The 27,594-nt window shown below is 48.6% G+C and overlaps 1 protein-coding gene across 1 annotated transcript in view; it reads left to right on the top strand.

Annotated features, from left to right (window-relative positions):
* Sdk1 (sidekick cell adhesion molecule 1) overlaps window positions 1–27,594 on the top strand; it is a 959,866-nt gene that overhangs the window by 680,384 nt on the left and 251,888 nt on the right. Inside the window, exons 6-8 of the mRNA XM_075974284.1 lie at window positions 11,147–11,258; window positions 13,338–13,528; window positions 23,777–23,860. Of these exons, the coding sequence (XP_075830399.1) occupies window positions 11,147–11,258; window positions 13,338–13,528; window positions 23,777–23,860 (387 nt within the window). The remainder of the gene's footprint in view (window positions 1–11,146; window positions 11,259–13,337; window positions 13,529–23,776; window positions 23,861–27,594) is intronic.

Raw genomic sequence — 27,594 nt, 5'->3', positions numbered from 1 at the left:
CTCTGAGGTGCATCCCTGTCACAAAAGCACCTCATCCCCCACTGAGGCCTCTTCATACCGCAAGGAAAACAGGGAGGTTGTAAGTGGCTCCAGGGACCTCTGGTGCCCAGAGGAGCCTGCAGGTTTTCATCAAATGCAATGTCACTGGGTGACTTTAACTCCTCCTGCTAGGCTCCAGGGAAGGTCAAGAACCGAAGGCTGGCCTATAGCTGCCTGGTTCGTTGACGGTTACAGAGATTGATAGACAGTTACAGAGACTGTGCTCCGGCACCGAACTGGGGATGTGGATCAGTTGATAGAGTGCTTGCCTAGGCCATCCTTGGCTACATGATGAATTCAAGTCTAGCCTGGGGCATATGAAACTTGTCTCAAACAAAAGGGGAGCTTAGAAGATGACTCAATGGATCAAGTGCTTGACTCATAAGAGTGAGGTGAAGCCAGAGGCAGTAATTGCCACATCTGTAATTCTAGCAGTTCTGTGGTGAGGGAGGTGTCAGAGACAGGAGAATGCCTGATGCTAGTGAGCCAGGTGGTTTGCCATATGCACAGCAAGCAAAAGACCCAGTGTCAGACAACAAGACAGAGACCAACACCCACGGTTGTTCTCTGACCTACACACACAAACATACACCCAGACACACACACACATGTACACACACACATACACACTGAGGCAGTGGGGAAAAAGAACCAACACCCAAGAGTGCCCTCTGACCTCCACACACGTGTATACACACACACACACACACACACATGTGCACACACACACATACATATACTGAGGCAGTGGGGAAAAAGAACCAACACCCAAGATTGCCCTCTGACCTCCACACACACACACACACTGAGGCAATGTGGGAAAAGGACTAACACTCAAGGTTGCCCTCTGACCTCCACATGTGCACTGAGCCATGTGTCTGTGCACACACATACACACATACACACGAGAACACACACGTGACTACCACCCATTTCTTAGTAAAGCACAATCTCTTCAGGCTGTGCCTTCCACCCTCACTGCGGAAACTCTCAGCCCCACTAGAGTCCTCATGTCTGTCTGTTTATCTGTTTTCAGGCAGGGTCTTTCCATGTCGCCTAGACTGGTCTTTAACCCTCAGTCCCCTGCCTCTGCCTCCTGAGTATTGGGATTGTGTGAAAGTAAACTTGTGCCTGGTTCCAGGTTCATTTTTGTACTTAAAATGGCTTTCCTTCCCTGCTGGCTGACAAAAACCTATCCAGGTTCCTGCTCAAGCCTTCCCTAGTTCACCTGGAAGGATGGGTCTCAATGCCACATCCATCCACCATGAACTGCCACAACCCTTTTCTCTGTCCCCCAGCTCCTTAAAAACATGCTTGTGCTTCTGTCTTCCCCCAAGAAGCCAAGGTGTGCGTGTGCGTGCGTGCGTGTGTGTGTGTGTGTGTGCATGTGCGTGCGTGCGTGTGTGTGTGTGTGTGTGCGCGTGCGTGCGTGCGCGTGCGTGCCTGTGTGTGTGTGCGTGTGTGTGTGTGTGTGTGTGTGTGTGTGTGTGTGCAGGTACATGTTCACTCGTGCTATATGTCTGTGTATCCATGTGCCCTTGAAAGCCAGAGGACAATTAATTTCAGGTGTTATTGTCCCTCAGGCGTTGTCCACATACACTTTTTTTCCTTTTGTTTTTTTTTTTTTTTTGAGACTGGTTTTCTCTGTGTATCCCTGGCTGTCCTGGAACTTGCTCTGTAGTCCAGTCCGGCCTCAAACTCAGCAATCCACCGGCTTCTGCCTCCCAAGTGCTGGGATTTAAGGTGTGTGCCACCACCACCGACTTGGTCCACTACTTTTTGAGACAGTCTCTCTCTAGCCTAGAGCCCTCCAAGTAGGCTAGGGTGGTGGACAGGTGAGCCCCAGTGATCCTCCTGCCTCCTTCCCAGCACTGGGTTTGCAGGTACACACTACCACATCTGGCTTTTTATGTGAATTCTAGGGATGGAACTCAGGTCCTCATGCTTGCAAGGCGAGCACTTTGCCGAGCCATCTCCCAGCCTGAACGGGAAGATTTGGAGATTTCGGAGGGTCTGGTAGTCTCCCTGCCATTTTCACTCTGCAATTTGCTTATCAATGTTTAACAAAGATGGGAACTCTTTAGACTTAGTTTCTGAGAAGCTGCACAGGGATGTTCCTTTGAACTTTAGAGTGGCCAGACACCTCTTGTGTAACAGGTCCAGTTAGACATAAGAAGAGTGCATGTTTCATGCACATGAAAGTTACGTGTTGTGATTTGTGTTGGGGACAAATGACTCTGCATCATTTGAGTAAAGACAAAATGGACCTCATTATTGCTGGTCTGGCAAGAGGAAGACCTGGCATGATTCAAGGAGGACCCACAATCTCCCCTCCAGGAACTAGCTTCTGGGGCTTCCTGAGATGGGTCTGCAGGGGCACTCTGCACTGAATGGGACCCTCAGACAGGGAGCTTATTAGAGAATTTGAAGCAGGATTTTATCCTCAAGGGCACAGGCCTGGGCTTTTCCTGACGATGTCCATGAATTTCATGAGGTGTGGCAGTCTTTGAAATGGTATGAGCTTGGAGCTCCAGGCAGGCTCCAGTCCCACACAGTGGGCCTTCCAGGAGAAAGGGCAGCCATCCCTCAGAAGCCCCACTCCATGGTGGGGAACAGAGCACTGGCAGGATGCAGAAAATCCGGGCACAGAGTGTTAGTAAGGAATCTGTTCTCAACCTCATAATAAAGGTATTAGTCACCTGATCGCACACATCACTAATTGTAAACATCCTTCCTGTGCATGCACGCATGCATATATACACACATGTTCCAGGGAATACAGCGCAAATAGTGAGCATTCTTCCTGCACGCATACATGCATGTGTACATTCACAAGTATTTCAGGGCCCTATTAGCAAGCACTAATTAGCAAGCATCCTTCGTGCACACATATACACATGCATACACGGACCTGTTTGCTTGTTTTCAGTGACTCGGCCAGACAAAAGAAGCCCCACAGTGTCGAATAATTTACCCAAGTCAGGAGCCATGGTCTACCTGGGTTCACTAGACTGTGTGGGGGCATGCATGTGGAGGGCAGAGGTCAATTCAGATGTCCTCCTCTGTTGCTTCCATCATGTTTTCTGAGATGACTTCTCTTCCCTGAACCTAGTGCTCACTGATTCTAGCTGGACTAACCAGCTCATAACTGCCTGTCTCCTCTCTGCAATGTGGGGGTTACAGACACATGGCACCACACTTGGCTTTTACATGAGCTTCAGAAGGGCTACATGAAGCAGGAGTCTGTTTCTAAGACTGGGTCATCCCGGTGTCACCTGGCCACATGCCTTAGTTGGCACGGGTTGGGCTCATCATCAAGGGTAAGCATGTCACAAGGTCACTGCATGCCGTCAGGACAGTCAGATCTTGGTGTTCCAAGAATGCTGGTATTTAAGACAAAGAACATCTTCCCAAGACCACCCGGGACTGAAACAGAAACTATTTGACCCTCCCTTCCGTCTACTCAGGGCTCCAGCCGCGCCAGTCCTGTGCCCCCATCACACCCAGCAGTGCCCAGCGGGAAGGTCTTTGGTCTGCTGACTTCCCTGTCTGGCATGGTCCTTGCCCGTCATCGACACTGATAGTTCCTCTCATCCTCCAGGATCTAAGTTCCAAACACAACCCCTCCTGTGTTCCTAAGACCCACATCTCCAGACATGTCAGGCCGCACACTGGTTCTGTGGCCTGCAGCCCTGTGCCTGACTACAGAGGAATGTGGAAGTTCTCATTTGTCCTACTGTGTCTGCATTGACCTAGAAGCTTGGCAGTTAGGAGTGCCTTGAAATTTGCATTTGCCTGTTTGAGACATTTGCTGTGTGTGTGTATGTGCACACACAAACAGGTGTATGCCTATGTATGTGCACCTGCACATGTGTACATGTGTGTAGAGGTCAGAGGAGACCCTTAACTATTGTTTTGAAGGTGTTCTCCACCTTGTTTGTTTGAAGCAGAATCTCTCATTGGTCTGGAATTCATCAAGTATGCTAGATCGGCTGGCCCATTTAACCCCAGGCATCTGTCTGTCTTCCTGGCCCTGTGCTCACCCTACACTCTTTTTTTTAACATGTCCCGGGGATCAAACTCAGGTCCTCTGGCCTGCAAGGCAAGCACTTTGCCAACTGAGCCATCTCCCCAGCCTCTGCTAGTCTTTACACATTCTTTCTAATTAAATGTAACCCCGGCAACCTCTCCTCGTTTAGCTTCTTCAAGTGTCAGGCGGTTCATGTGGGGAATGATGGCTGGGATTGGGGTCATTCACCTGCTGTGAGGAGTTATTCCTGAGCACACAGCAGCTTCAGTAAAGGGTTTGCCTCTCTTCTTCCGAAATGTCCAGTCTATGGGTGCTGGTTTCTGTGACGTTCTGCAGAGCTCGTCTTCACCCCCAGACCCAGATCAGATTAGGCGGGTACAATGGAGAAAGCTGTTGTGACACCTTCCATCGAAGACCTGGTAAGGAAAGGAATGTTCTACTCCGTTTCCTTTGGGCTAACTGAGACAAGATGAGCTTTCCCTAGGAAACAGCTCTGAGTCAAAGAAAGTGTAGGGCTGAGGTGACGAGAAGTATCAGTCTGTATCAGTCTGTAAGGGCTTGCCATGAAAGCATGGGAAACTGAGTCTGAACCCCAAAACCCAGGTTTAAAAAAATCAGGTAGGGTAGGTAGTACACACTTTCCTGGCACAGGGGTGGTCCTTAGGCTCGGAGGCAAGCACCCCACCACTGAGCCGTCTTGTCCCCATTTTCTTTTTGAGATAAGGTCTCTGTCTAGTTTAGAATTTTCCAAGTAGGTTTGACGAGCTGGAAGGTGAGCCCAGGGACGACGCTCTGAAGTTATCTCTTACACCTTTTTCTAGCATTTGAAGCCATGCACCTTTGTACCTCACTGTTCCCACCTCTCCAGGGGGTGATGCTGTCTTCCTGGGCTGTCACTGAACATGTTGACGTCTGTAAGCCAGTCAGCGGCATATTCAGCTCCACTGAAGAAACTCAGAGACAGAATTTCTTTTCTCCTCCTTACTTGCTTTCATTCTTCTGAGGAATGTCCTTCATACATTGATAGGTGGGTTTTAGAAAATGATTTGTTATGTAGAACATTGAAGGTGGCACAGTAGCAGTGGCAACTTGTTACAGAGTAATGTTTTATTAAAATCCATCATTTGTGTTTGTGTGTGTGTGTGTACGTGCACACATGTGTGTGATATGTTTGGGCACATGTGCCACATGGCACATGTATAGAGGTCAGAGGACAACTTTGTGGAGCTGATTCTCTGCTTCCACATAAATGTAAACATGGGTTGCAAGGATTGAACTCAGGTCACTATGCACAGACCACAAGCTTCTTTACTTGCTAAGCCTTCTTGTGGCCCCCAATGCCGATTATTTATAATAAATAAATACGTCATTGAGGATTTGTTGATCGCATGCCTTATGTCTCAGATACTTTCAGACTCACAGAAATAAAGACTTTTAGCTGAGACTTGGAGACTTGGCTACTTGGGGATATAGAAGCAGGAAGCTCATTCACTATGGGTAGAGTACAAAGCCAGAATGGGCAACTTAGTAAGACCTTGTCTCAAAACAGAAAGGGGAAAAGGGCTGAGGATGTAATTCAGTGGTAGAGCACTTGACTAGAATTGTCCAGTGAGGGACTGGGGGTGTGGCTTGGTTGTAGAACTGTTGCCTTACATGCACTAGGCCTAGGTTCAACAACCCCACCACCACCACAAGGAGGAGAGACAGACAGACAGACAGGCAGACAGACAGAAATAAAGTACTTCTGCTTTGTAAAGCTTATTGTAGCTTTCTATACATACTCCTAGAGAAAGACAGAAAGACAGTATTTTAAAGTCACAAAGGTGTGTGTATGTGCGCCTACGTGTGTGTGTGTGTGTGTGTGTGTGTGTGTGTGTGTGTGTGTGGTATATCCAAACCCACATACCCCTATTTCATAGCCCACTGGGAACGAAGTTCTTCTTCCCTATTGCATTGTGGGATTGAAAGCCCCTCTCTTCAGCTCGCCTCCACTCTCCTGAGTTTTTCTTCTGTCCTCCACAGTTGTCCACCATTGAAACTCATGACATACCTGTTCCATGGTCAGAGTTGCATCTTTCTAGTCTGACTACAGATTGCTGATTGTGTAATTATTAGTGAAAATTGAGATATGTGCATAGAATTCCTATTACTTTTGCCATGCAAAGATGACCCACGTCATAACCTCATGGTATTCAGTGAATGAGCTTCTATTTTATGCAGATGCTTGGTTTTCCCAGAGTTTCTAATCGCCTTAATTTTCAAAAGGAGTGTGCACACGTGTGTATGTATTAACTATATATGATATTTAAGTTTATATATGCATGTGCCTTTTAATATACATAAATACACTAAATATCACGCACACAATTCACAATGTACTCCTGGTAACAGGGCGTGAACTTGAATGCTGATCTGAGGAATGACCTACCTGTAAATTACAGAGGACACGTGATGCGTGAAGAGGCGTGAGCTCAAGGCTCACCTGTCGCACAGAGCATTCTCATTAATCTTTAAAGTTTCTGAATCAAGATTGACAATGGATGCATGGCATTACATTCCTAAAAAGGTTTAGAAGAGATTGCCATTTTAGTTTAAGTATGTTAAATCTGTGTGTATATACTTGAATTAAAAATCTAGCCAAGTAGTGGTGGCGCACGCCTTTAATCCCAGCACTTGGGAGGCAGAGGCAGGCAGATCTCAGTGAGTTCGAGGCCAGCCTGGGCAACAGAACTAGTTCCAGGACAACCAGGACTGTTATATAGAGAAATCTTGTCTCAGGAACCCAAAAAACAAAACAAAACAAACAAATAAATAAACAAAAAGAAAAACTGAAGTAGAGCTGGGGATGTAACTCAGTTGGTAGAGTGCTTGCCTGCCATTCCTGAGGTCCTGGCTTCTGCTCCCAGTACCACATAAGACCAGGTGTGGTGGTCCATGCCTGTAATCCCAGCGCTGGAAAGGTGGAGGCAATAGACAGAAGCTTGAAGTCATCTGTTCTGGTTAGCTTTCTGTTGCTGTGGTGTGCACCATGACCCAAAGCATGGGGAAGAAGGGTTTCTTCAGCTAATATGTCCCACTCATAGTCCATCACTGAGGGAAGTCAGGGCAGAAACTGGAGCAGAGACAGAGGCAGGAGCCATGGAGGAAAGCTGCTCACTGGCTTGCTCCTAGGTTCATTGTCAGCTACTTTTCCTAAACAGGACCCTGCCTAGAAATGGCACCGCCCACAGTGGGTTGAGCCTTCCTATATCAACTAGAAATCAAGGAAATGACCCATAGACACATCCATGGGCCAATCTGATAGGATTAATCCTCAGCTGAGGTTCCTTCTTCCCAGATGGTCAAGTTGACAACCACAGTTTGCCAGCACATCATCTCAGAGTTCAAACCCAGCCCGAGCTACACAAGACACACTGGCTCAATAAATAAATAAAATTGGAAGCATCCTTTCACAGGGAGAAAGCACGTCAGAACAAGGTGTAAAATGAGTACTCTCCTTGCTGTGGGGGTGTCTGGATTTCAATTACTTATGCTCCTTTTATTGCATTGCTTTACAGTTTCAACAGTAACCATGCGGGCTTTGCAATCAGAATTTCCTCAAGCCTCACTTTGACCTTGCTATGGATGCTTGCACAGGTCAAATTCACCTTTCTGGTGGCCTTGTGTCTATATTGTAATTATGATCTCCATTCCTTTCTCCTTTTTTCTTCTCTCAGCACTGTCCTGTGTGATCATAGCATCATCTGAAAGAATGCAGAAGCCAGGGATTGGGGGCATGGGACAGAGGACAGGCTGACATCTAGGTAACCTTGAGTGGAGCAAGTCCTTCCAGTAACCCATTGCCCCCTGTCGAGTGAGAGTGCCCTGTCATAGCAAATTTATGTGCGCTTAAAGTAAGATGCCCAGTAAATGCCCTGCATCCTTATGAGCCCAGGTGGGAGGATGCTTCTGCTTCACCTGTCACCCAATAGCACCAAGTTTCACCTGCTGTTTGGAGATGCTTCTCCAAGTGGGGGGTGGGAATTTGCCAGTGTCTATACCCTCCTGTGATGGTCCCAATGACAAACCAAAGCTCACGCTGAGAACTCACATACAGAACATGGGAGGGACGATGGGGCGGAGCTCAGGTGACCATAAAGCAGGTGTGTACTCAGTGTGGATGAAGGCTCCCCTGAGGCTGCATGACTGAAACTCAACGCTAGTCTTCCCCATATATACCTGCCCCATCCCCAGATCCTACAGCCATATACAGTTAGGACAGAATTGCATACACCTGCCTGACAGGAGGGACTGGATCCTCAGAGAAGCGTCCCATGGCCTTCTTCACTTGCTTCTTCTAGGAAGGAATTGAACAGCCAGCAAATCGGGCTGGGCCCGTTTGCAAGCAGGCACAGCTTAGGAAAGGGGGTCTTGCTCTGCTCGGAAGATAGTGCTGTGCAATCGTGCCTAAAGTTCAGTCTGTCTGTGTGGACCAGGCAAGAGAGGTTCCAGCTGGAGCCATCTTCCCCAGGTGGTGACCACCGCCGGGTGCAGGCTCCCTCTCTGCTGTGGCGGCTGTGCAGTGACTAATGACAAGGGAGAAGGCTGCTCGGTGACCTCTCACTCCCCCCTGCTGCTCGCCTTCACTCCTCATAACCACCTGCAAATATTAGTTCTCTGTGTCATTTCTCCTCATCAGCGACGTTCACAGGTGACAAGCTGGGCGCTCCTCAGATGGGTGTTTAGTTTACCCTCTAGCCTTCGTGACATTCTGACATCTGGCGAGCCATCCCTGAAGTGTCTAAGGGAGGGTGTTAGCAGGACAATTCCCAGGGGAGTCCCAGAGGGAACTTCAGGAGCCTAGAGGTTGGGGAAGGCCAGGGCTGCTGCCAGCTCCCCGGGAACCTAGATCTCCCATCACGAACTCAATGTATAGGATTAAGAAAATGTATTTGCTGGCCCTGCCTGCACCAAGTACTTTGTTATCGTTATTTGTAAATGTGTGTGTGTTATGTGCTGATATGTTTGTACATATGTGTAGGGGGATGTGTGTGCATGCACTTATGTGTCTGTGCATGTGGAAGTCAGAAGGTAATGTTAATTACCTTCCTTAATCATCCTTCTCCTGATTTTTGAGACAGGGTTTTCTCACTGAACCAGAGCTCACCAATTTGGCCAAATAAGTTTGCTAGCAACCCCCAGGGATCCTCTTGTCTCTGCCTTCCCAGTGCTGGGATTATAGAGACACACCCAGCTTTTTATTGGGTATTGGGGTCCCAAGGGTCCTCATGTTTGTGTAACAGTCACTGTACTGACTGAGCCAACTCCCTTGCACCAACTTTGTTTGTTCATTTGTTCCTCTCTCTCTCTCTCTCTCTCTCTCTCTCTTTCTGTTTTGGAGATAAAGTCTTACTATGTAGCCTAAGCTGGCCTTGAACTTGAGATCCTCCTGTTACAACTCTGTGTGTGTGTGTGTTTGTACAAGTGTGTGCAGGTGTATATGTGTGTGCATGCATGTGGAATCCAGAGGACAACTTCGGGGTGTCATTACTCAGGCACCATCTTACTTTTTTTTTTTTTTTAAAGAAAAACAGGTTTTCTCTGCCTGGAGCCTGCCACAGAGGCCAGGCTGTCTTACTTACCACATAGGCCAGGCTGTCTGACTTACCACCACCATTCCTAGCTTTTCTATGTGGGTCTGGAGATCGAATTCAGGTCCTTCTGCTTGCAGGACAAGTATTTTGTTTACTGAGTCAACTCCTCAGTCCCGCCGTCCCATCTTCTTTTTATAATTCCCATGCACCTCTAATGTAAAACCACTCCATCCTTAAGCAAGAAACACCAGATACAGCACTGGGGAGAACCTGTGCTGGTCAGAGGGTCCTCTTTACCACCCCTCACCATGGGTGTGAGGCCACTACAGATCAGAGCCCTCTATGAGCCCGAATTCTGCATAGCCGGACTGTCCGGCTCTCAGTGTGAGGATCCAAAGAGGGCATTTTGCTTCTCACTCATTTACATTTGTTTTTCTTCCCGGCCGCTCATAGCCACACCCCGTATTGAAATTCCTGCTCTACGAATGTTTGGTCTTGATTTCTCCTAAATAAACTGTTACTAAAGTTGACGTGGTCATTTAATTTTGATGCTAACCATATTTTAGGGGAAAGCAGAAAAAAATGCATATGGCTTTTTCTTTCCTGTCTCCAGAAGTGAGCTTAAATTATTTATAGTCTGATACTCACAAAACGGAGAATGGACTCAGGGTGTTTAGGTAGCAGCAAACCAAAGGGAAGTGTGAGTGCAGAGAGAATGGGACTCTTGGATACCTGAACGCAGTCACCCAGGGAGTCACCAGGGCCGGTGACCTCTGTGCCTAGAGGAGTTCCCGACCTGTGGTATTTGTCCGGTTGATCTAGCTGGAAAATGGCGGGCATGTTATTTTTCTCCTTGCTTTGATAGGTTATCTGACAAAGACAACTTATGGGAGGAAGGCTTGATTCTGACACACGGTTTGAGGGTGAAAGCCCATCACGGTGAGGGAGGCGTGGCGGCAGGAACTCCACAGAAGGGAAGCAGGCTGGCTGCTGGTCCTCAACTCACTGTTGCCTTTGCCTTCAGCCTGGGTCCTCAACCCACAGGTGGTACCATTCAGCCAGCCTAACCTAGAAGCCCTGTCACAGACAGGCCCCGTGGTTTGTTTCCATGGTGATTATAAATCTCATCAGGTTGACAATTAAGATTAACTGCCACAGTGGGTATGCCAGGTGATCTCAATAAGCAAATGCTTAGATCAGTGGGGGGGAAATAAAAGGAAGCATTTCGGAACATTCCAAGCCTGTCAAAGCTTGCTGCTGCACATTGTCCCCACTGGGGACAGGTGGCCGGCAGACGAGACCGGCTATGCCTAGACTCCATCTCATACAGTGTGACAGAGGCCAGGGGTGATGTGAAAATACCAAACTCCAGGCTCTCTCGAGGGCTCATGAGGTTCTGAGCTTCCTCGTGGTGTGGTTTTGCATGATCCTTCTTCTGTCTTTTCCCAGTCACCCCACCTTCCATTCTGTGAGTTCCATGGACGTTTTGTTTTCTCTGCCGCAGGAGCTACTGACACCCATGAAGCCATGGCCCCTGTCATCGTGGTTGCCCCAGGCAACAGAAGTGTGGTTGCGGGGTCCAGTGAGACTACCTTGGAGTGCATAGCCAACGCCAGGTACAGGGTGTGCTCTGGGAGTGGGAACGTGGGTGAGGCATCCCTCATCTGAAAACCCAGGCCCTGAAATACTTTCAAAATCTGGAACTTTGAGCCTTGACATGAAGTCACGGTGGAAAATTCCAACCTGATCTCATGCGTCTGATGCAGTCAAAACAGCGATGCACTGAAAATAAGGCAAGGGGATTCCCTTTGGGCTAAGTGTGCAAGGTACAGATGGAGCACAAATGAATTTTCCGTCTAGACTTGGGGTCCCCTCCCCATGCCACGTCACTCAGAATATACAAATACTCCAGAGGAAGACAGGTGAAAAATACCAAGTACTTCTAATAGCTGGGCAGTTCAGATAAAGGCACAGAACCTGTACCAGAAGGCAGGGCGGTGGCTTAGTCAGTACAGCGCCTGTTGCACAAGCATGAGGACCCAAGTTCAATTCCCTAGACTCCCCGTTAAAGCGGGACGTGGCGTCTCACTTCTGTAATCCTAGCATTGGAGGGACAGAGACAGGAGGAACCCTGGGGTTTGCTGGTCAACCAGTCTAGCCGATACGGCAAGCTGCAGGTTAGTGAGAGACCCTGACTCAAAAACTAAGGTGGGTTGTGATAAAGACTCCCCCATTGACCTACCTCTAGCTTACACACACATACACATGCATGCACGCACATGCGCACACACACGCGTGTGCTCACACACACTTGACCACTCACACACTAAGATGAGAGAGAGAGAGAACCCAGATGTGTGAATCCCCCTGTGAAGAGACAGTGATGTGGAGAATGACACACGAGCCCACACTCCTGAATGCAGCAGACTTGTTTGTCCTGGGGTACTTGATCTCACACGTGTGGGAACCTCACACTGCCTCTACAGTGGATGGAGCTTTTCAGTTTAGCTCCTGGTGTTGGGGAAATCTCAGCAGCAATGACCCAAGCTGTTGGGGGAAAGATGAACCAGGCCCCTGGGTACCAGACTTTTTCTTTTAAGCCACCATCAGCTCTCAAATCATGGAAGATTTATTATTAGTTGTGAATGCTCTGTCTAGCTTAGGCATGTTTCTGGCTACTCCTTTAACTTAACCTGTTTCTCTTTATTTACCTTTGGCCTCGGGGCTTATTCCCTTTCTTCTGTATATCTTATTTTCATTGCTTGCTTCTCTATGTCTGACTGGTATCTCTCCTCATTCTTCTCTTGTTCTCCTCTTCATCTTTTTTTTTCTAGATTTCTAGCCTAGATTTCTATTCCTATTTATTCTCTCTGCCTGACAGCCCTGCTTATCCTTCCTCTTGCCCAGCTATTGGCCATTCAGCTCTTTCTTAGATCAATCGGGTGCCTTAGACAGGCAAGGTGAACAGATGCAACACAACTTTACATAATTAAATAAACGCAGCAGAAACAAAAGTAGCATACTTTTACACTGTTAAAAAATATTCTGCAGCATAAAAAAATGTAACACATCTTTGCCTGGTTAGAATAATATTCTACCATACCCCGAGCAGCCAAGGAAAACTAGTTCCCTTTCTTTTTTTCTTTTTTTTTTGTCTTTGAATTTTTTTTACATTTTTTTATTTTTATTTTTTATTAATTTATTTATTTATTAAAGATTTCTGTCTCTTCCCCCCCACCGCCTCCCATTTCCCTCCCCCTCCCCCAATTAGCCCCCCCCCCCATCAGCCCGAAGAGCAATCAGGGTTCCCTGGCCTGTGGTGCCCTGCCTACTTACTTCCTGTTCACTCCAGGCTGGAGTTTAGACGGCCACACCTCCCATGTAGCTGTGGTTCCCCTAGTAGTATTTATTTTAAGCATTCTTTTCCTGGGCAAATGGAATCATTAGCACATACGGTCCATTGCTGCCGCAATTAGCTATCCTTGCTCAATAGCCCTGAGCGTAATGTCTCGTTGAGGGAAGCTGTGAGGGAGTGCAGCTGTATCTGGATTGATTTTTAAATGTCCATTGTTCAACCCGCCATGGTTCCTGGTAGAATTAGCTTTGTCAACTCGTGCTGAAGACCTGAAATTATTATTACTGCCGTCTACATGATTCAGCACCACGGTCACCGATGCCCTTGCGCTCTTTCACAGGCCCTTGGAGGAGCTGAGTGTGCACTGGAAGAGAAACGGAGTTCGACTCACAAGCGGACTGCACAGCTACGGGAGGCGCCTTACCATCAGCAACCCAACATCGGCAGACACTGGGCTGTACGTGTGCGAGGCAACACTCCGAGGGAGCGCGTTTGAGCCAGCCAGGGCCAGAGCCTTCCTTTCCATCATAGGTAATGCTCAGGCCAGCAGTGGTGCTGGCTGCAACTTCAGGTAGCTCTCCGTACCCACAGCTCCAGGAAGACAGGATAGCTGACTTGGGTGTGTGTGTGTGTGTGTGTGTGTGTGTGTGTGTGTGTGTGTGTGTGCCTCTTCTGCAGACACATGTGCAAGCCAGAGGCGGACACCGGGTGTCTCTCCTCTGCTACCCTCCAATTTATTTCTGGAGATAGGGTCTCTTACTGGGACTCCGAGCTTGGTCATCTGGCTAGCTGGCCAGCCAGCTCCCAGGATCAAGCCGTCTTCAGCCCCAGTGCTGGGATTCTAGATGATCTTCCGCTGTGCCTTACTTTTTATGTGGGTGCAGCAGGTACCCCTGCTTCTGCAGTGAACAAGGCACTGGCTTGACCATCTCCTCCATCCCCACCGACTTTTATTTTTCATTACATTCATGTGTTTGTTTGTTGTATATACGTGTCTGGGGAGGGGATGCTCATATGCCACAGGGTGCACGTGAAGGTCTGTGCCCTATAGCCAAACTCCACCAAAAGTTCCAATGTAGCCCAAAATGGCGCCACCAGCTGGGGACCAAACACTGCAACATGGGAGCCTATTGAGGACATTCCATGCTCAAACCATAACCATTTCCCACCATAAAACTTGAGGGTGGAGATAGAGCTAAGTACTCACTGCAGACATTGCCTGCATCTCCTGGCCTTTCTCTTGCCCCAAACTTCTCCCTAAGTCTCCCTGACTCTTGGTCTGTACTCAGAAGTCAGCCCGTGCAGCCTGGACTCCGAAGGAAATGGGAAGTACTGGCTGTTATCTTTGTTCGAACTGAAAGGTAAGAACAGAGGAACAGAGATAGTTTGTTTGTTTGTTTGTTTGTTTGTTTGTTTTTAAAACAGGCCAAAGGTGAAGCAAAATGCACCGGAGTGGCCTCTCTCTAAATAGTGGGAGATCAGAGCCGTGGAAGCATGACGGGCTGTGGCTGAGGGATTTGTAAGCTTATCACTAGATTATGACATGGCACATTACAGTGGGAGGCAAGTACCCACATTTTATTTTCCCAGCTTCCTGCACGGTCACCAGTCTGTTCTTAAATGTCTGCAGCTGCGGTCCTGGTGACCCGTACTCCTCAGTGGAAGTCACTGCTGATGGAGGGTACCTCAAAGGCCGCTTCAGTCCGTCTCCTATCTGAAATGAAAGGGGTTGAAAATGGAGAGAGAAAAAAACCTCTCCGAACAATTGCTCTTTCAGTAATACATTTTGCGGTTTGCCATTTTGCAAAATATGAAAAGAAAAAGCAGCTAGGTTCCGGTGGAATTAGCAAGCATTGAGGAGCATTGCATAGAAGGCCGTTGCCCTGAGCGTCCTCATGTTTGTTAGACATCAGGAGAGGGATTCGTGCTTTAGAGAGTGACTCTGCTAAATGCAGCCTGTCAGCCCCCTCCAGAAGAGGTCCTGGAATGATCAGAGGACCTGAGCCACGGACCAGTCACCAATCACTGCTGATCCCACCCGAGCATCTGAGCTCTGCTCCAGCTGCCAGTGCTAGATATGGATGTAGAGATGACATCCGTCCTCAGCAGAGACCTCCATCGAGGTTGATCTATGGCTGTCTAAGCACGGCACATTATAGATCGAACCAAAATTAAAATTTGTGATGTGTAAATCTCTGGCAGACAGGACTGTATTGTGTTAAAAACATTTTAAGGTAATTTAAACAAGAGAGAAAATTTATCTCCCTATAAACTCAAATGTTTGTCTCCGTCACCATTCCCTCCTCAAGTATTTAAATCTATCATCCTAACTTTGATCTCGAATTCATCGCAGAATGGGTTTCTGTGCTCAGCACTCATCATAACTCACGTTATGACTTATAAAGGTACAGGAACAGACTTTCACTCTTCTGTGTTTATATGTGTGTATGTGTGTGCACATGTTCATATGTGCTGACGTTGACTATCTTTCTCAATCACCCTCAAACCCATTTTTGAGATTAAAAAAAATAGGTGTGTGTATGTGTGTGTGTGTGTGTGTGTGTGTGTGTGTGTGTGTAAACCTGCCTGCATAAGTCTGAGGAGAGTGTCAGATCCCCTAGATCTGGAGTCAAAGACAAGTGTGAGCCTCCTGATGTGGGTGCTTGGGACTGAACCCTGGTGTGTTAGTCAACACGCTCTTAACCCCTGAGCCACCTCCAGCCCATCTGCCTTGTGCTTTGAGGCAGGGTCTCTCATTGAACCTTATCTCAGCAATTCATCTAGACTGGCTGTCCATCAGGCTCCAGGGATCCTCCTGTCTCTTCCTACTCCATTCGCCAGTGCTAGAGTTATAGGGGCACAATAGCATGCCCATCTTTTTACATGTATGCCAAGGGTGCAAGCTCAGGCCCCCGTGCTCTTGCGGCAAGCTTACCCCAGAGTCGCCTGTCAGCCTCAAGGCTTCCTATCTCGAAAAGGTTGACTTGAAGCCCCCTTTGTTTAGAAGTTGTGACAGGTGGAACTTTGTAGTTGGGTCACACTGGAGAAACCCTGAAGAAAGTATCTCTGCTGATTCAAAGGACTCAGAGATTGTCCCCAAGCCTGGCCGCCCCATCGGGGAGGGATTCTGGGGAAGTGTGACCAATCTCCCAGCCTGTCACCAGCAGAACTGGGGAGCGAGCGATTGATATGAGCATGCAGATGAATGAGAGCAGAAAGGAATCGCCTTCCAATTACGTGTGTCTCACTCTGATGAGACGAGACAGGCGGCGGCGGCGGCTGTTTACGCTGCCTGTCAGCTTCTACTTGGATTGCTCAATTCCTGTGGTCTAAACAGGAATCCAAGCTCTGATCCCTGGAGGTGCCTGGTGCCCACCCTGCAGATCCCGGGGCCCTGTCCCCTACCTCCTCACTGCTCAGTTGTCCTGCTGTGCTGTCCCTATGCCTGACCTCTTCTACTCCTGACCTAGCTGGTGAGACACCACACCACTGCTCTGACGCTCAGAGGCTGCTGTGTCACATGGCCCCTGCCTCCCTGTGGTGCACGACTTCCCACTGAACCACCAGCTTCTCCTTGGTGGCATCTTCTGGGAATAGAAACCAAATTTGCCTACCATGGTGGGTGGGAAACACTGGTGAGGCTATCAAGGAAAAGCCCTACCCCCGATTCTGCTAAAGGCCTGTGGGCTCTACTGTGCTGTGCCCAGCCAGTGCCGCTCTAGACCAGGGATTGATCATGGCTGACTTTGGTGGAGGTAAACCCTAGACTTGACTATGTCCGCTCCAGCTCTGAGCAACTGCCTGTGGCTGACCTTGGATGTCCACTCTTCAGTTTCTGGCAAGCTTACCTGTCATTGAGACTAGGTGTCCCTTGAGAACCTCTCAGACATCACTGTAAGAGTCTCAGCTATACTCTGTAGCAATTGGCACATGGTAGCAAGGTATGTGACAGGGAGGCCTAAGTGTAGGCTTTAGGGCTCGCTTCTGGCTGCACTTTTAACCAAGTTTAATGGGAGTCTTTGGTGTTGTTGACCTTGGTCCCAATCCTTGGCGTGGGCCACTAGATAAGGCTACTAGCCCAGAGGCAATGGAGTAAGATAGCTGCAGAAGAGCTGAAAGGATGACTTCGTGTGCCGTTGGCATGCTCTGTCATAGTATATGCTGCATGGTGCAGCTACTACAGTGTGCACGTCACACTAATGAGTGCACACATCACTTTAGTGAGTGCACACATCACACTCGTTCCACACTAAGAGCCAGGGTGCTCTTGACATCCATGGAAGCATCGGTGCTTTCTTCAGGATAAATAAAGGATGGCAACCGTGATAGTTACCTCTTATTGTCAATGTGACCCAAGCTAGGAGCCCCTGGAAGGAGTGTCAGTGAGGGACTGTCTCACGCAGGTGGGCCTGTGGGCATGTCTGCAAGGGACTGCCTCAATCAAATTAATTGATGTAGGAAGACCCATTCTGAAAGTGGCCAGCACTGTTCCTTGACGTTGAGCCCTGGACTGTGGAGAAAGCAAGCCAAGTACCAAGCACGCATGCAATCACGGTTTCTGGTCTTGACTGCAGATGAGATACAACTGGCTGTCTTTAGTCTCTGCCACCTGTTCTTCCTGCTGTGGTGGACTGCAGCCTGGCACTGTGAGCTCACATGGACCCAGTCTCCCCGAAGGTGCTTTTTGTTGGGCTATTTTATCACAGTAATAGAAATGAAACCAGAGCAGTGGCTCTTACCAGTTATAGCACCTTGGATCACTGTGGGGATACTTGTACATCTTTCCCTCACGATGGACAGATTCAGCATGTCCTGCAGGAACCACAGCTGGTCTGTGCCCATCGCACCCTCCAGTGTCCACAGAGCTCCTTCACACCCACCCGGGTACTAGGAGTGGAGAGTGATGGCATTAGTGACTGTTCTCATTGTTGTGATTTTAAAAAAAAACAAACCTGACAGCAGTAACTTAAGGAAGGGGGTATTTCTTTCGCTCACAGTTCTGAGGAACAGTCAGTCCACCATGGCGGGGAAGGCATGGTGGCAGGAGTGTGAGGAGCTGGTCACATGCCATCCGCAGTCAGGAAGGAGAGAGAGATGGGTGCTGGTGCTTACTTTCTCCTTTTTATCTAGTCCAGCCTAGGGAATGGTGCCGCCCATGTAGGGAGGGGCTGTGCATCCCTCCTCAGTTAAACCTTTCTGGAAGCATCCTCATAGACACTCCCAGAGGTGTGTCTCCATGGTGATTCTAAAGCTGACGATGAAGACTGACCACCAGAGAGACCATTACAGAAGATCTGTGTGTTTCTTGTAAAACTATTCCAATTCCCTGTATACAGACCTCTCCGAAATCCAGATACTCTGTTTTAGAATACAGTGTCTCAGATGAGCAGCCATTCTGCAGCCGACACCGAGCACCTAATAGGTGTTTATGTCCCCACATTAAAGTGTCCAGTTCCTCTCTCTTCTTCTTCCCTCTCCCCTTGATTCCTCCTTCACCCCCACCTACCCTTCCCTTACCCATCCCCCTTGCTACCATCTGTCTTTCCCCTTTCTCTTTTCCTTCCCCTCCCTCCCTACTCCTCACCCTTCCCATTTTTTTCTCCTCCCTTCCTCCATTCCTTCCATCTTCAATCTTTTCCAGGCCTCTTGCCTCTCCTGATTCCTCACAGAGAAAGTTCTCCACCATAAGGGCTCACGCCATTAGACATGGCCGCTCAGGTAACCCTGCTCTCCCACTCTTCCCATGTTAAGATTAATGACCTTCATCCCCTCTGCAGAACTCATCATGTCACATACAGAATGTATAGGTTCCAGGGGATCTGGTGTAGCTATCCCTAGAGACCGTTCTTCCTGCCCACTACCGTGGACAAGGCACCCAATGTGTACAGTGACTGAAGCCAAAGACAGAATAGTACAAGAACTGGGCCTTCTAGAGGGAGGGGAAGCCAATATGGAAAATGTACTAAGAAGCCTGGAATGCAGACTGAATTCACTACCAAGCCCAAGGGCTGTACAACACAGCCTGGGTATGCATTGACCACCTCTACTGGGACTGGCTCTGCAAGCCAGAACCTGTGCTTCAAGCCCCTGTTGAGCTGGAGTAGAGGAATTCATCCAACGTCCCAGTTTGCGGCTATGTAGGGAGGACCCTAACTCTGGTTCTGATTACTGCAGTTGGGCTGTCTGTAGGACACTAAGCCCCTGTTGGCTTTGTCTTGACTCTGGGCTCATGCAGGGCATGAGACTCTTCTGATGCCTTTATCTTATCTCTGAGGACAGAAGTGTCCATTTCAATCCCCGGTTTATCAATAGTTAATGCCCAGTACTGACTTGTGCCAGCTGGCACTCACTCTCAAAAAGTCTCCCATTTGCCAAGACATAGGCTTGCCCAGTGCCCTTGGAAGATGAAGTGGTAAAAAAGCATGTGCTTTAAATGACTGTCCTCAGAGTGTCCCCGTGTGGCTCAGTTGGAAGTCCTCACAGCTGCAGGCCTAGTAAATGCCCCACTCTGCCCTCCCTGCAGACTTTGTGGAAACAAGCAGTCACGGGTGGGGGAGGACCCTTGTGAGCCCCCTCCTGGCCTGTCACCTCACCTACCTGGCAGGCTTCCAGGAACAGGGTGCACCAGGCTGCCCCGAAGGGTCCCGGTTTCCTGGTGCCTTTCCCACATTCATGAGGGATGTGCTGTAAAGTGGGGGAGCACATCGGCCCAGCTGTGAGGTGTGCACCACAGCTGCCTGGCTTCTGCTGGAGGTGAGGTGCACCCCCTCAGGTAGCCCGTCCCCAGGGACACTGCGTGGATTCTTTGTCTCCATCCTCAGCCAGGTGCCACTGCACAGTCCTAGGAAGCAGAAACTATACATGACATCTGGGTTTCTGGGTAAAGTTTCCATTACCGTGAAAAGACACCATGACCAAGGCAACTTATAAAAGAAAGAGTTTACTGGGGAGATTTGCAATTTCAGAGGGTGAGGTCATTGACAGGGAGCATGGTGGCAGGTAGATAGGCATGGCACTGGAGGAGTAGCTGAGAGCTTACATCCTAATCCAAAAACATGAGACAGAGACACTAATTGGAGGTGATGAAGACTTTGGAAACCTCAAAGTTGTAAAAGAGCAGCAGGCTGCTTCCCATCGCCTGAGAGGAGCACGGGCCCTTTGTTCCATCCTGCCCGGCTCCCGGACGCCCCGGGTAGCTTTACCCGAAATAATTACATGGAAACTGTATTCATTTAAACACTGCCTGTCCCATTATATCTAGCCTCTTCTTGGCTAACTCTCACATCTTAATTAACCCATTTCTATTAAATCTGTATAGCGCCACGAGGTGGTGGTTTACTGGGAAAGATCCTAACCTACGTCCATCTCGGATTGGAGCATCATGGCATCTGACTGACTCTGCTATCTTTCTCCCAGCATCTGTTCAGTCTACTCTGCCTATCTAAGCTGCTGTCCTATCAAAAGGCAGTTTCTTTATTAATCAATGAAAGTAACACAAGACCCTCCCACATCACAAAGTCAGTCCTCAGTGACTCACCTTCTCTAATGAAAACACACCTCCTAATTCTTCCCAAACGGTGCCATCAAATGGGGATCAAGTATTCAAATGCATGAGCTCATAGGGAGGGGGAATTCTCATTCAAACCACCACACTGGAGAAGGCACTGTGGCCCTGGAGGTGCTGGGCATCCATGGGACTGGTATATGTATGTTCTCAAGTGTGTCCTCTTGGACACATCCTGAGGGAATTACGTGGCGGGAAGACAGCCACTTCATGCAGCATAACTGTTCACAAAACATTCTTAAAATGAAAGTCTAACAAAAGTAGGGGGTTGGCCCTGGACCAGACACAGGGGTTAGGGGTGGAGAGCATCTTCAGGATGAAGGACCATTCTGCATTCCAGTGCAGTATAGACACATGACCCTGCATGGGACTAAACACATGTGCATGCACACACAAGCAGAAGCCTGAAGGGGCAGTGAAGATCAAATCTGTTGATCACATGAGTGACAGCCTGGAGGTGATCAGACTTAGTTTAAGGAGGCGTTACCAGTGGGGTGATTGTTGATCTAGACCTAGGAAGACTTAAGCAAGATGTATACTTCAAGGCAGATACCAGGATGAGGTCTAGCTTTATGAACCAATGAGTTTACAAGTCTACGGGGATTACTTTCAAGGCATGGGTTAGAGGTCACTTACAGGACCATGGTTGCCCCAAAAGTAGCCACCTCACCAAAAAGCATTCTAGCGTGGATGACAAGGCCCCCACCGCCACACAGATGGAGTCCCCACTTCAGTGAACTTTCCACACTCTCTGTACTCTAGCGCCTCCCACAACCAGGAGGCCCTGTTCAGCTGGGGCAGAATTACATGCAGATGGCTGAGAGGTGCCGGAAGGAGTGGCTGAAGTCTCAGTTAAGGGGGGTCTAATGACCTTACCTGCCTCCTCCCTCTACTAGACAATGTCAATAGGCGTAGGAGCGTCTCTTGGGAAAGTCGTTTTGATGAAGATGATTGTAGTTGTTATCCTATGAGGACAGAGTTCCACGGGTAAACCCAGGAAAGGATACATGAACTTTTTCTATATTTTTGGCTTGGAACTTCACCGTTACCTAAAAATAGGATGTTTGACTGAGGGAATGGAAACTGTAATTAATCATGAGCAAATGTTGATATTTAACTTAATTTCCCCCCTTTGCCCTCGCATGCCTTTAATCAGGACCAGGATGGTAGCTATTGACTTTAGCATCCACTGATGAATATGAGCCGTGACCTGTGCGTAAGGTCCTTGACAGACAGCACCGCTATGGTGTTGGAACATAAATAGCGCTGCTAGCGTTAGTATTGATTAGAGAGACACGGCTGAGCGGGGAATATGTGTGTGTGCGCGCGAGGACCAGCTAGGAAAGCGAATATTAGCAGAGTGCCTCCAAGTCCGGTCTATACACACAAGACCCCCATATTGGAGGGTTCTGCTCCCGCCTAGTGAATCCACAGCTGTCTCCACAGTGCAAGTGAGTAGCTGAGGCAGATGTTTCTGCTCAAGAGGTCCAAGTAATTGCAGAGTTGATACCCACGTTCTGCCCATTCAGAAGCCTTTAGTCCTTTTTTTCCTTTGAACTGGTATGTTTTCATCTCCACCCCACACACACACACTTTAGGTCCCACCCGAATTTTTTAAGAAGTGGTCAATACAGGAGGCACGCCAAGCCTTATTATCCACATTTAACACTATTACAATGAAAAGAAGATGTCTCCAGAAATTAATTATCACGCAGAAAGTGAACACAAGAGCCTTTGTCACCGTGATAATGAAGTACCTCTGCTGCCTTAATGCCCCTGAGCCCGGCCATGCCTCTGCTGAATTCTGCTGAATAAACTGCAGAAAATATTGGAATTTACAGTCCCAGGAAACCATTGTCTGATACAGCCGCTGTTTCCTGTGGCCCACGCAAGGGGAGCATCTACAGAACAGAACTCCTCGGGAGTTTCCCTCCCTGCTAAGGATGGATGAGAGTCTCTGGACCCATACTCCCACCCCTCCGCCACCCCTTCACCACCACTATTTTGCATTCCATCGACATGTTAAATTTATGTTTTGGCGGAGAACTGCTAAGACTTAAAAAAAAAATACTAGGCTGCACTCTCCTTGCCTTGGGCCTGGCCCCTTGTTATGGGCTATTCAACATGCTTCGCATTGGTGTTATGTTTAGAGATGGAAACAAACACGCCTATAAAGTACTGTGCTGTAAATATACCTTACGAAGCTCTTGGGATGCCCTTTCTAAAACGTGAATTAAGATATGCCGTGATCTCAAGCCCACAAACTGAGAAGTAGCCATCGCCCTGAGTGGTAATTTGTTTTCTGGAACCTTAGAATATTAATCGCCTTTGTCTGCTGCTCCCCAAATTTGAGTTTGTGAGTGTGGTGGTGACTGGTGATGACGTGTTTAGAAAAAAAAAACATGTAAGATCTCAGATTTGGAACTGGGGAGATGACTTGGTCCATAAAGTACTTGCCGCACATTCTGAGGGCCTGAGTTAAGGCCCCCAGCACTCAAATAATAAGCCAGGCATGGCAGTGCACACCTGTGATCTTCGTGACGGGGTGGAGGAAGGTAAGACACGAGGATCCTAGTCTAGCTAAAGTGGGTGCACTTCAGACTGAGTGAAGACCCTGTCTCAAAAAATAAAGAGAGGAACCGTTGAAGAAGACACCTGACATTGACCTCTGGTCTGCGCGCGCGCACACACACACACACACACACACACATGCACGCACACACACATGCACACACACGAGAGAGAGACAGACAGACAGAAACAGACAAACAGAAACCACTGTGGTCCTTGACATCCTTTTTGTGTTAGTCACTTTTTTACTGTTATGATTAAACGTCCTGACCAAGGCAGTTGAAAGGAGGAAGGGTTGACTATTGTCTCGCAGGTCCAAAAGGATGTGGTCCATCGTGATGGGGAAGAAATGCTGACAGGCATGGAAGGCACGGTGGCCAGAGCAGCCGCCTGGCTGTTCACGGCGTCCACACTCTGGAAGCAAAGAATAAGCGGAAAGTGGGGTCTGGCTACAAAGCCTCAAGGTCCATCCTCAGGGGCTCACTTCCTCCAGTAGGGCCCCACCTCTTAAAAGTTCCACAACCTTCCACCACCGTGCCACCGTCTGGGGATCAAGAGTACAAACGTGTGCCCAGGGAGGACATTTCCCATTCAGACAAAAGCACTCCTTTACTTAGGGGCCATTTTCTTTTCCTTGTTTAAAGAGCCACCATATTTCACTGCTGAGCCCGAGAGTCGGATTTTAGGAGAAGTGGAAGAAACTGTGGACATCCCATGTCGAGCCATGGGTGAGTATGGGAGTACCGGATGGGGATTTCCGGGGCGGGGGAGTCTTTAAATCCTTCTGGGAGGACAGTGACCATCAAGGCCGGGGACACTGGACCCTAGGACTCAATAGCTAGCCTGTGACTTAGCTGAAGGAAGTCACCATTGTGCAGCTCTCGCTTCCTTGTCTGTAGCTCAAGCTAGGGCTCCAGAAGAAGGAAGATGAGAAAAAAGGCCTTTCCTTTAGTCTGCCCCAAAGACAGCGGAATCAGCAGACCCTGTAGCTCCCCTCAGTAACTGGGTTCCCCAGAGTATATGGGCCTAAGACCGTGGCTCTCAAAAGACCTCTCTCTATCCACCAGGTGATAAGGACTGGGCGCCACATCCATGCAACCTACAGAAAAGGAGGGTGCTTTTAATATTAGTTAATTAGACAATTAATTAATTTTTTTTTGGTTTTTCGAGACAGGGTTTCTCTGTGGTTTTGGAGCCTGTCCTGGATCTAGCTCTTGTAGACCAGGCTGGTCTCGAACTCAGAGAGATCCGCCTACCTCTGCCTCCCAAGTGCTGGGATTAAAGGCGTGCGCCACCACCGCCCGGCTCTAATTAATTAATTTTTTGAGATAGAATCTTATATAACCTAGCCTGGCCTCAAACTTGCTGCGTAGCCCAGGATGACCTTGAGCACCTGGTCTGCCCACGTCCACCTCTCAGCTCTCAAGTGCCGTGAGTCTAGGTATGAGCCACCACACCTGATTTATGCAGTGCCGGGGATGGCACTCAAAAGACTCCTGCATACGAGACAAGCACTCTGCCTGCTAAGTCACGTGCCAAGGCCCTATCACGATGGTTTATTTTTCTGGAATGGGAACTTTTCCTGCCTTTCTGTCCTTTCAGCTCTGAGGCAGCTCTCCTGTTCCACACGTCATTGTCCCTCCTTCCTGTGGCTCATTGTACCCATTATCCTGTCCATGACTTTACTGTGTGGTTACACAGGAAGTTACAGATAACTTCCTGCCCCCATGTTCACACACACACACACACACACACATGCATGCATGCACGCACGCACATATGACACGGGCTTTACAAGGCAATCCATTACCAAGACCCATATAGATGAAAAGTCTCTTTTCCTGTCTGTTTGGACCTGGATAAGCAGTGTCCCCCACTCACTCAGCGCTGGGAAGTAAACCTTGCTTTGGTGAGAAACAATGGCCCTGCTTCATAATGAGAGCGCTGGAGACCCCGAGTAGGGAGAGGGAAGCAGTTCATTTTATGACCTTGCAAAGTCTAGCCTCAGCCTATAGAAAAGGCAGGAAAAAAGATGCCCTAAATTCCCTATCCAATTGGTTCAGGATGAAAAGCTTTTATCTAATGTATGTCCTGGGGCTGGAGACTCCCTCCTTTTCTGAGGTTCAGTCAGGTAGCTGATCATTGCCCATGACTTTCCAGTCATAGGATGAACGGAGAGCACCTGGACAAGCAGGTGTCCGCAGCTAGCTTGGGAAGCAGGGGGCAAGTGCTCCCGCTGTCCCTGGCTCGCTAATGAGCTTTAAAGGCACCTCATCAAAAAAAAAAAAAAAAGACCAGACTGGTTTAGCTTTCATGCTAGCAGCTTCCTAAGAGGCACGTGATCTCTCTATATACACTATTGACTATTGGAACCTGGCTTCAGAGAAAGCACAGTTAAGTATTATGCTCAGAGCTTCCAGGAGTAACAAGACAGGGTTTGGAAAATTGTCACCAGGTATCTGGCATATAGAACCTGCTCACCAAATACTGGGGTCATGGGACGATGCAGAACAGTCCAAGACCCAGCCAATGACCTTGGCACATGCGCCTGCTGTGACGCTCGGCTACCCTCGAGAGCCAATGCCAAGGACTTAGAGCAGGAGAGCAGGCCACACCTGTGTCCAACCATATCCGCCCCACCCTTCAGTTCTTGGTGAACGCAGAGTCATCTCTGACCAGGAGTCCCTTCCAGTGGCTTAGGTCAGACCTGGTCTTTGCCGGCCAAAGGGCCTGAAGCCTCCGGTTCCCACTCCAGGTCCCCTCATCACGGCCACTCCTAAACACGCTGTGTTTCCGTTCTCTCCAGCTCCAACTCCATTCGCGCAGCCATGGAGGAGGCTGAGAGAGGAAGGGCACAGATGTTGAGTGGAAAGCCTTCTCTTGTGTGGCCTCGTTCTCCTCCTCATACCACAGCAGCCCCTGAAGCTTAGCTCTGCAAACGAGAAGCTGGGCGCCATTTCTATTTCAGAAATAAGCACATTCTCCACTACTGCAGGGCATAGGGTTCCCATCTGACACGAAATGCCCCCCAGTAGAAACCCTCCCATCCTCCCATGTAGTAACTACTATTTTTCAGTAAGTGGCAATTCTGACATTCTTCCTCTGAAAGGGGGCCGCTCTCTTGCTGAATTTCTGGGGGGGGGAGACTGTTAGGCATAGACTTGTAACTGTGTATCGAGTGGGGCCCTCCTACATTCCTCTGAGGTCATGTGATTTCCAGCGAACTCTGGCAATGGAGCAAACTGCATGGGGAGTGGGGAGGGGTTCCCCATGAGAGCAACATCATGTAATCACCATTATGAGATCTTACATGAATTGCATATGCTTTTACCTTGAAATGGATTTTTAAAAGTTGTCCTGATTTAATGAGAGGTGACAGGAAACGTAATTAAGGGGAAGAACTGCCCGAGAACACATCGTCTGGAAATGCTCCCACCGTCAGCTCTAGTCATCCAAATGGACCGTCACACCCACGTACACCAAGACTGAGTCAGGGGTCTGAGTAAGCCTTAGAGGAGCTCAGCAAAATGAGATTTTAAAATGAGATTTAAAACTTCAATCCATTTTATGGTGCCAGGCCTGGAGGCACAGGCCTGTAATCCTAGCATTCAGGAGCCTGAAACAAAAAAGTCAAGAGTTCAAGGCCAACCTGGCCTACATAGCAAGGGTTTTTTTTTTGTGTTTTTTTTGGGGGGGGGGCTCAAAACCAACAAAAAATGTATTTAGGGAAATTAATTAACAAAAGCACTTAAATTCTAGAACTAAATCTTAGTGTGTCTCATCAGGTTTCTATGCCCAATGTTTCCTGTTGATGTGGGAGTGTCATATATCAATCTGTTGATTTCATTGGTTAAGCAATAAAGAAACTGCTTGGCCCTCATAGGTTAAAATATAGGTGGGAGGAGTAAACAGAACAGAATGCTGGGAGGAAGAGGAAGTGAGCTCAGAGAGAGACGCCATGCTCCCCTCTCCCAGGCAGACACGCGATAGCTCTGCTCTCTGAGGCACACGCGATGAAGCTCCGACCCAGGATGGACGTAGGCTAGAATCTTCCTGGTAAGCGCACCTAGCGGTGTTACACAGATGATTAGAAATGGGCTAAATTAATATATGAGAATTAGCCTGGAAGAGGCTAGAAGAAATGGGCCAAGCAGTGTTTAAATGAATACAGTCTGTGTGTTGTTATTTCAGGCATAAGCTAGCAGGCGGCCGGGGTGCTGGGGACGCAGCCCCGCTGCTCATATTACTACAGAATGATATTACTACATCCTGTGGTTTGCATGGATTCTCCATGGATCCTCTTTGCACACTTAGTTCACTCTGGGTGGTTGTGGTCGTCTTGGACTCCAGGAAGGTCAGAGAGATCCCCCAGGGAACCTAGCCCTGCACAGAAGCTGCTGGCAGAGGGCCCAAGGGTTCCCTGCTCAGGACTGGGCTGCCCCCAGACAATGCAGAGCCATAG

The sequence above is a fragment of the Microtus pennsylvanicus genome, chromosome 1 (assembly GCF_037038515.1).
Source record: "Microtus pennsylvanicus isolate mMicPen1 chromosome 1, mMicPen1.hap1, whole genome shotgun sequence".
Taxonomy (NCBI): Eukaryota; Metazoa; Chordata; class Mammalia; order Rodentia; family Cricetidae; genus Microtus; species Microtus pennsylvanicus.
This window is presented reverse-complemented; position numbering and strand designations above follow the sequence as displayed.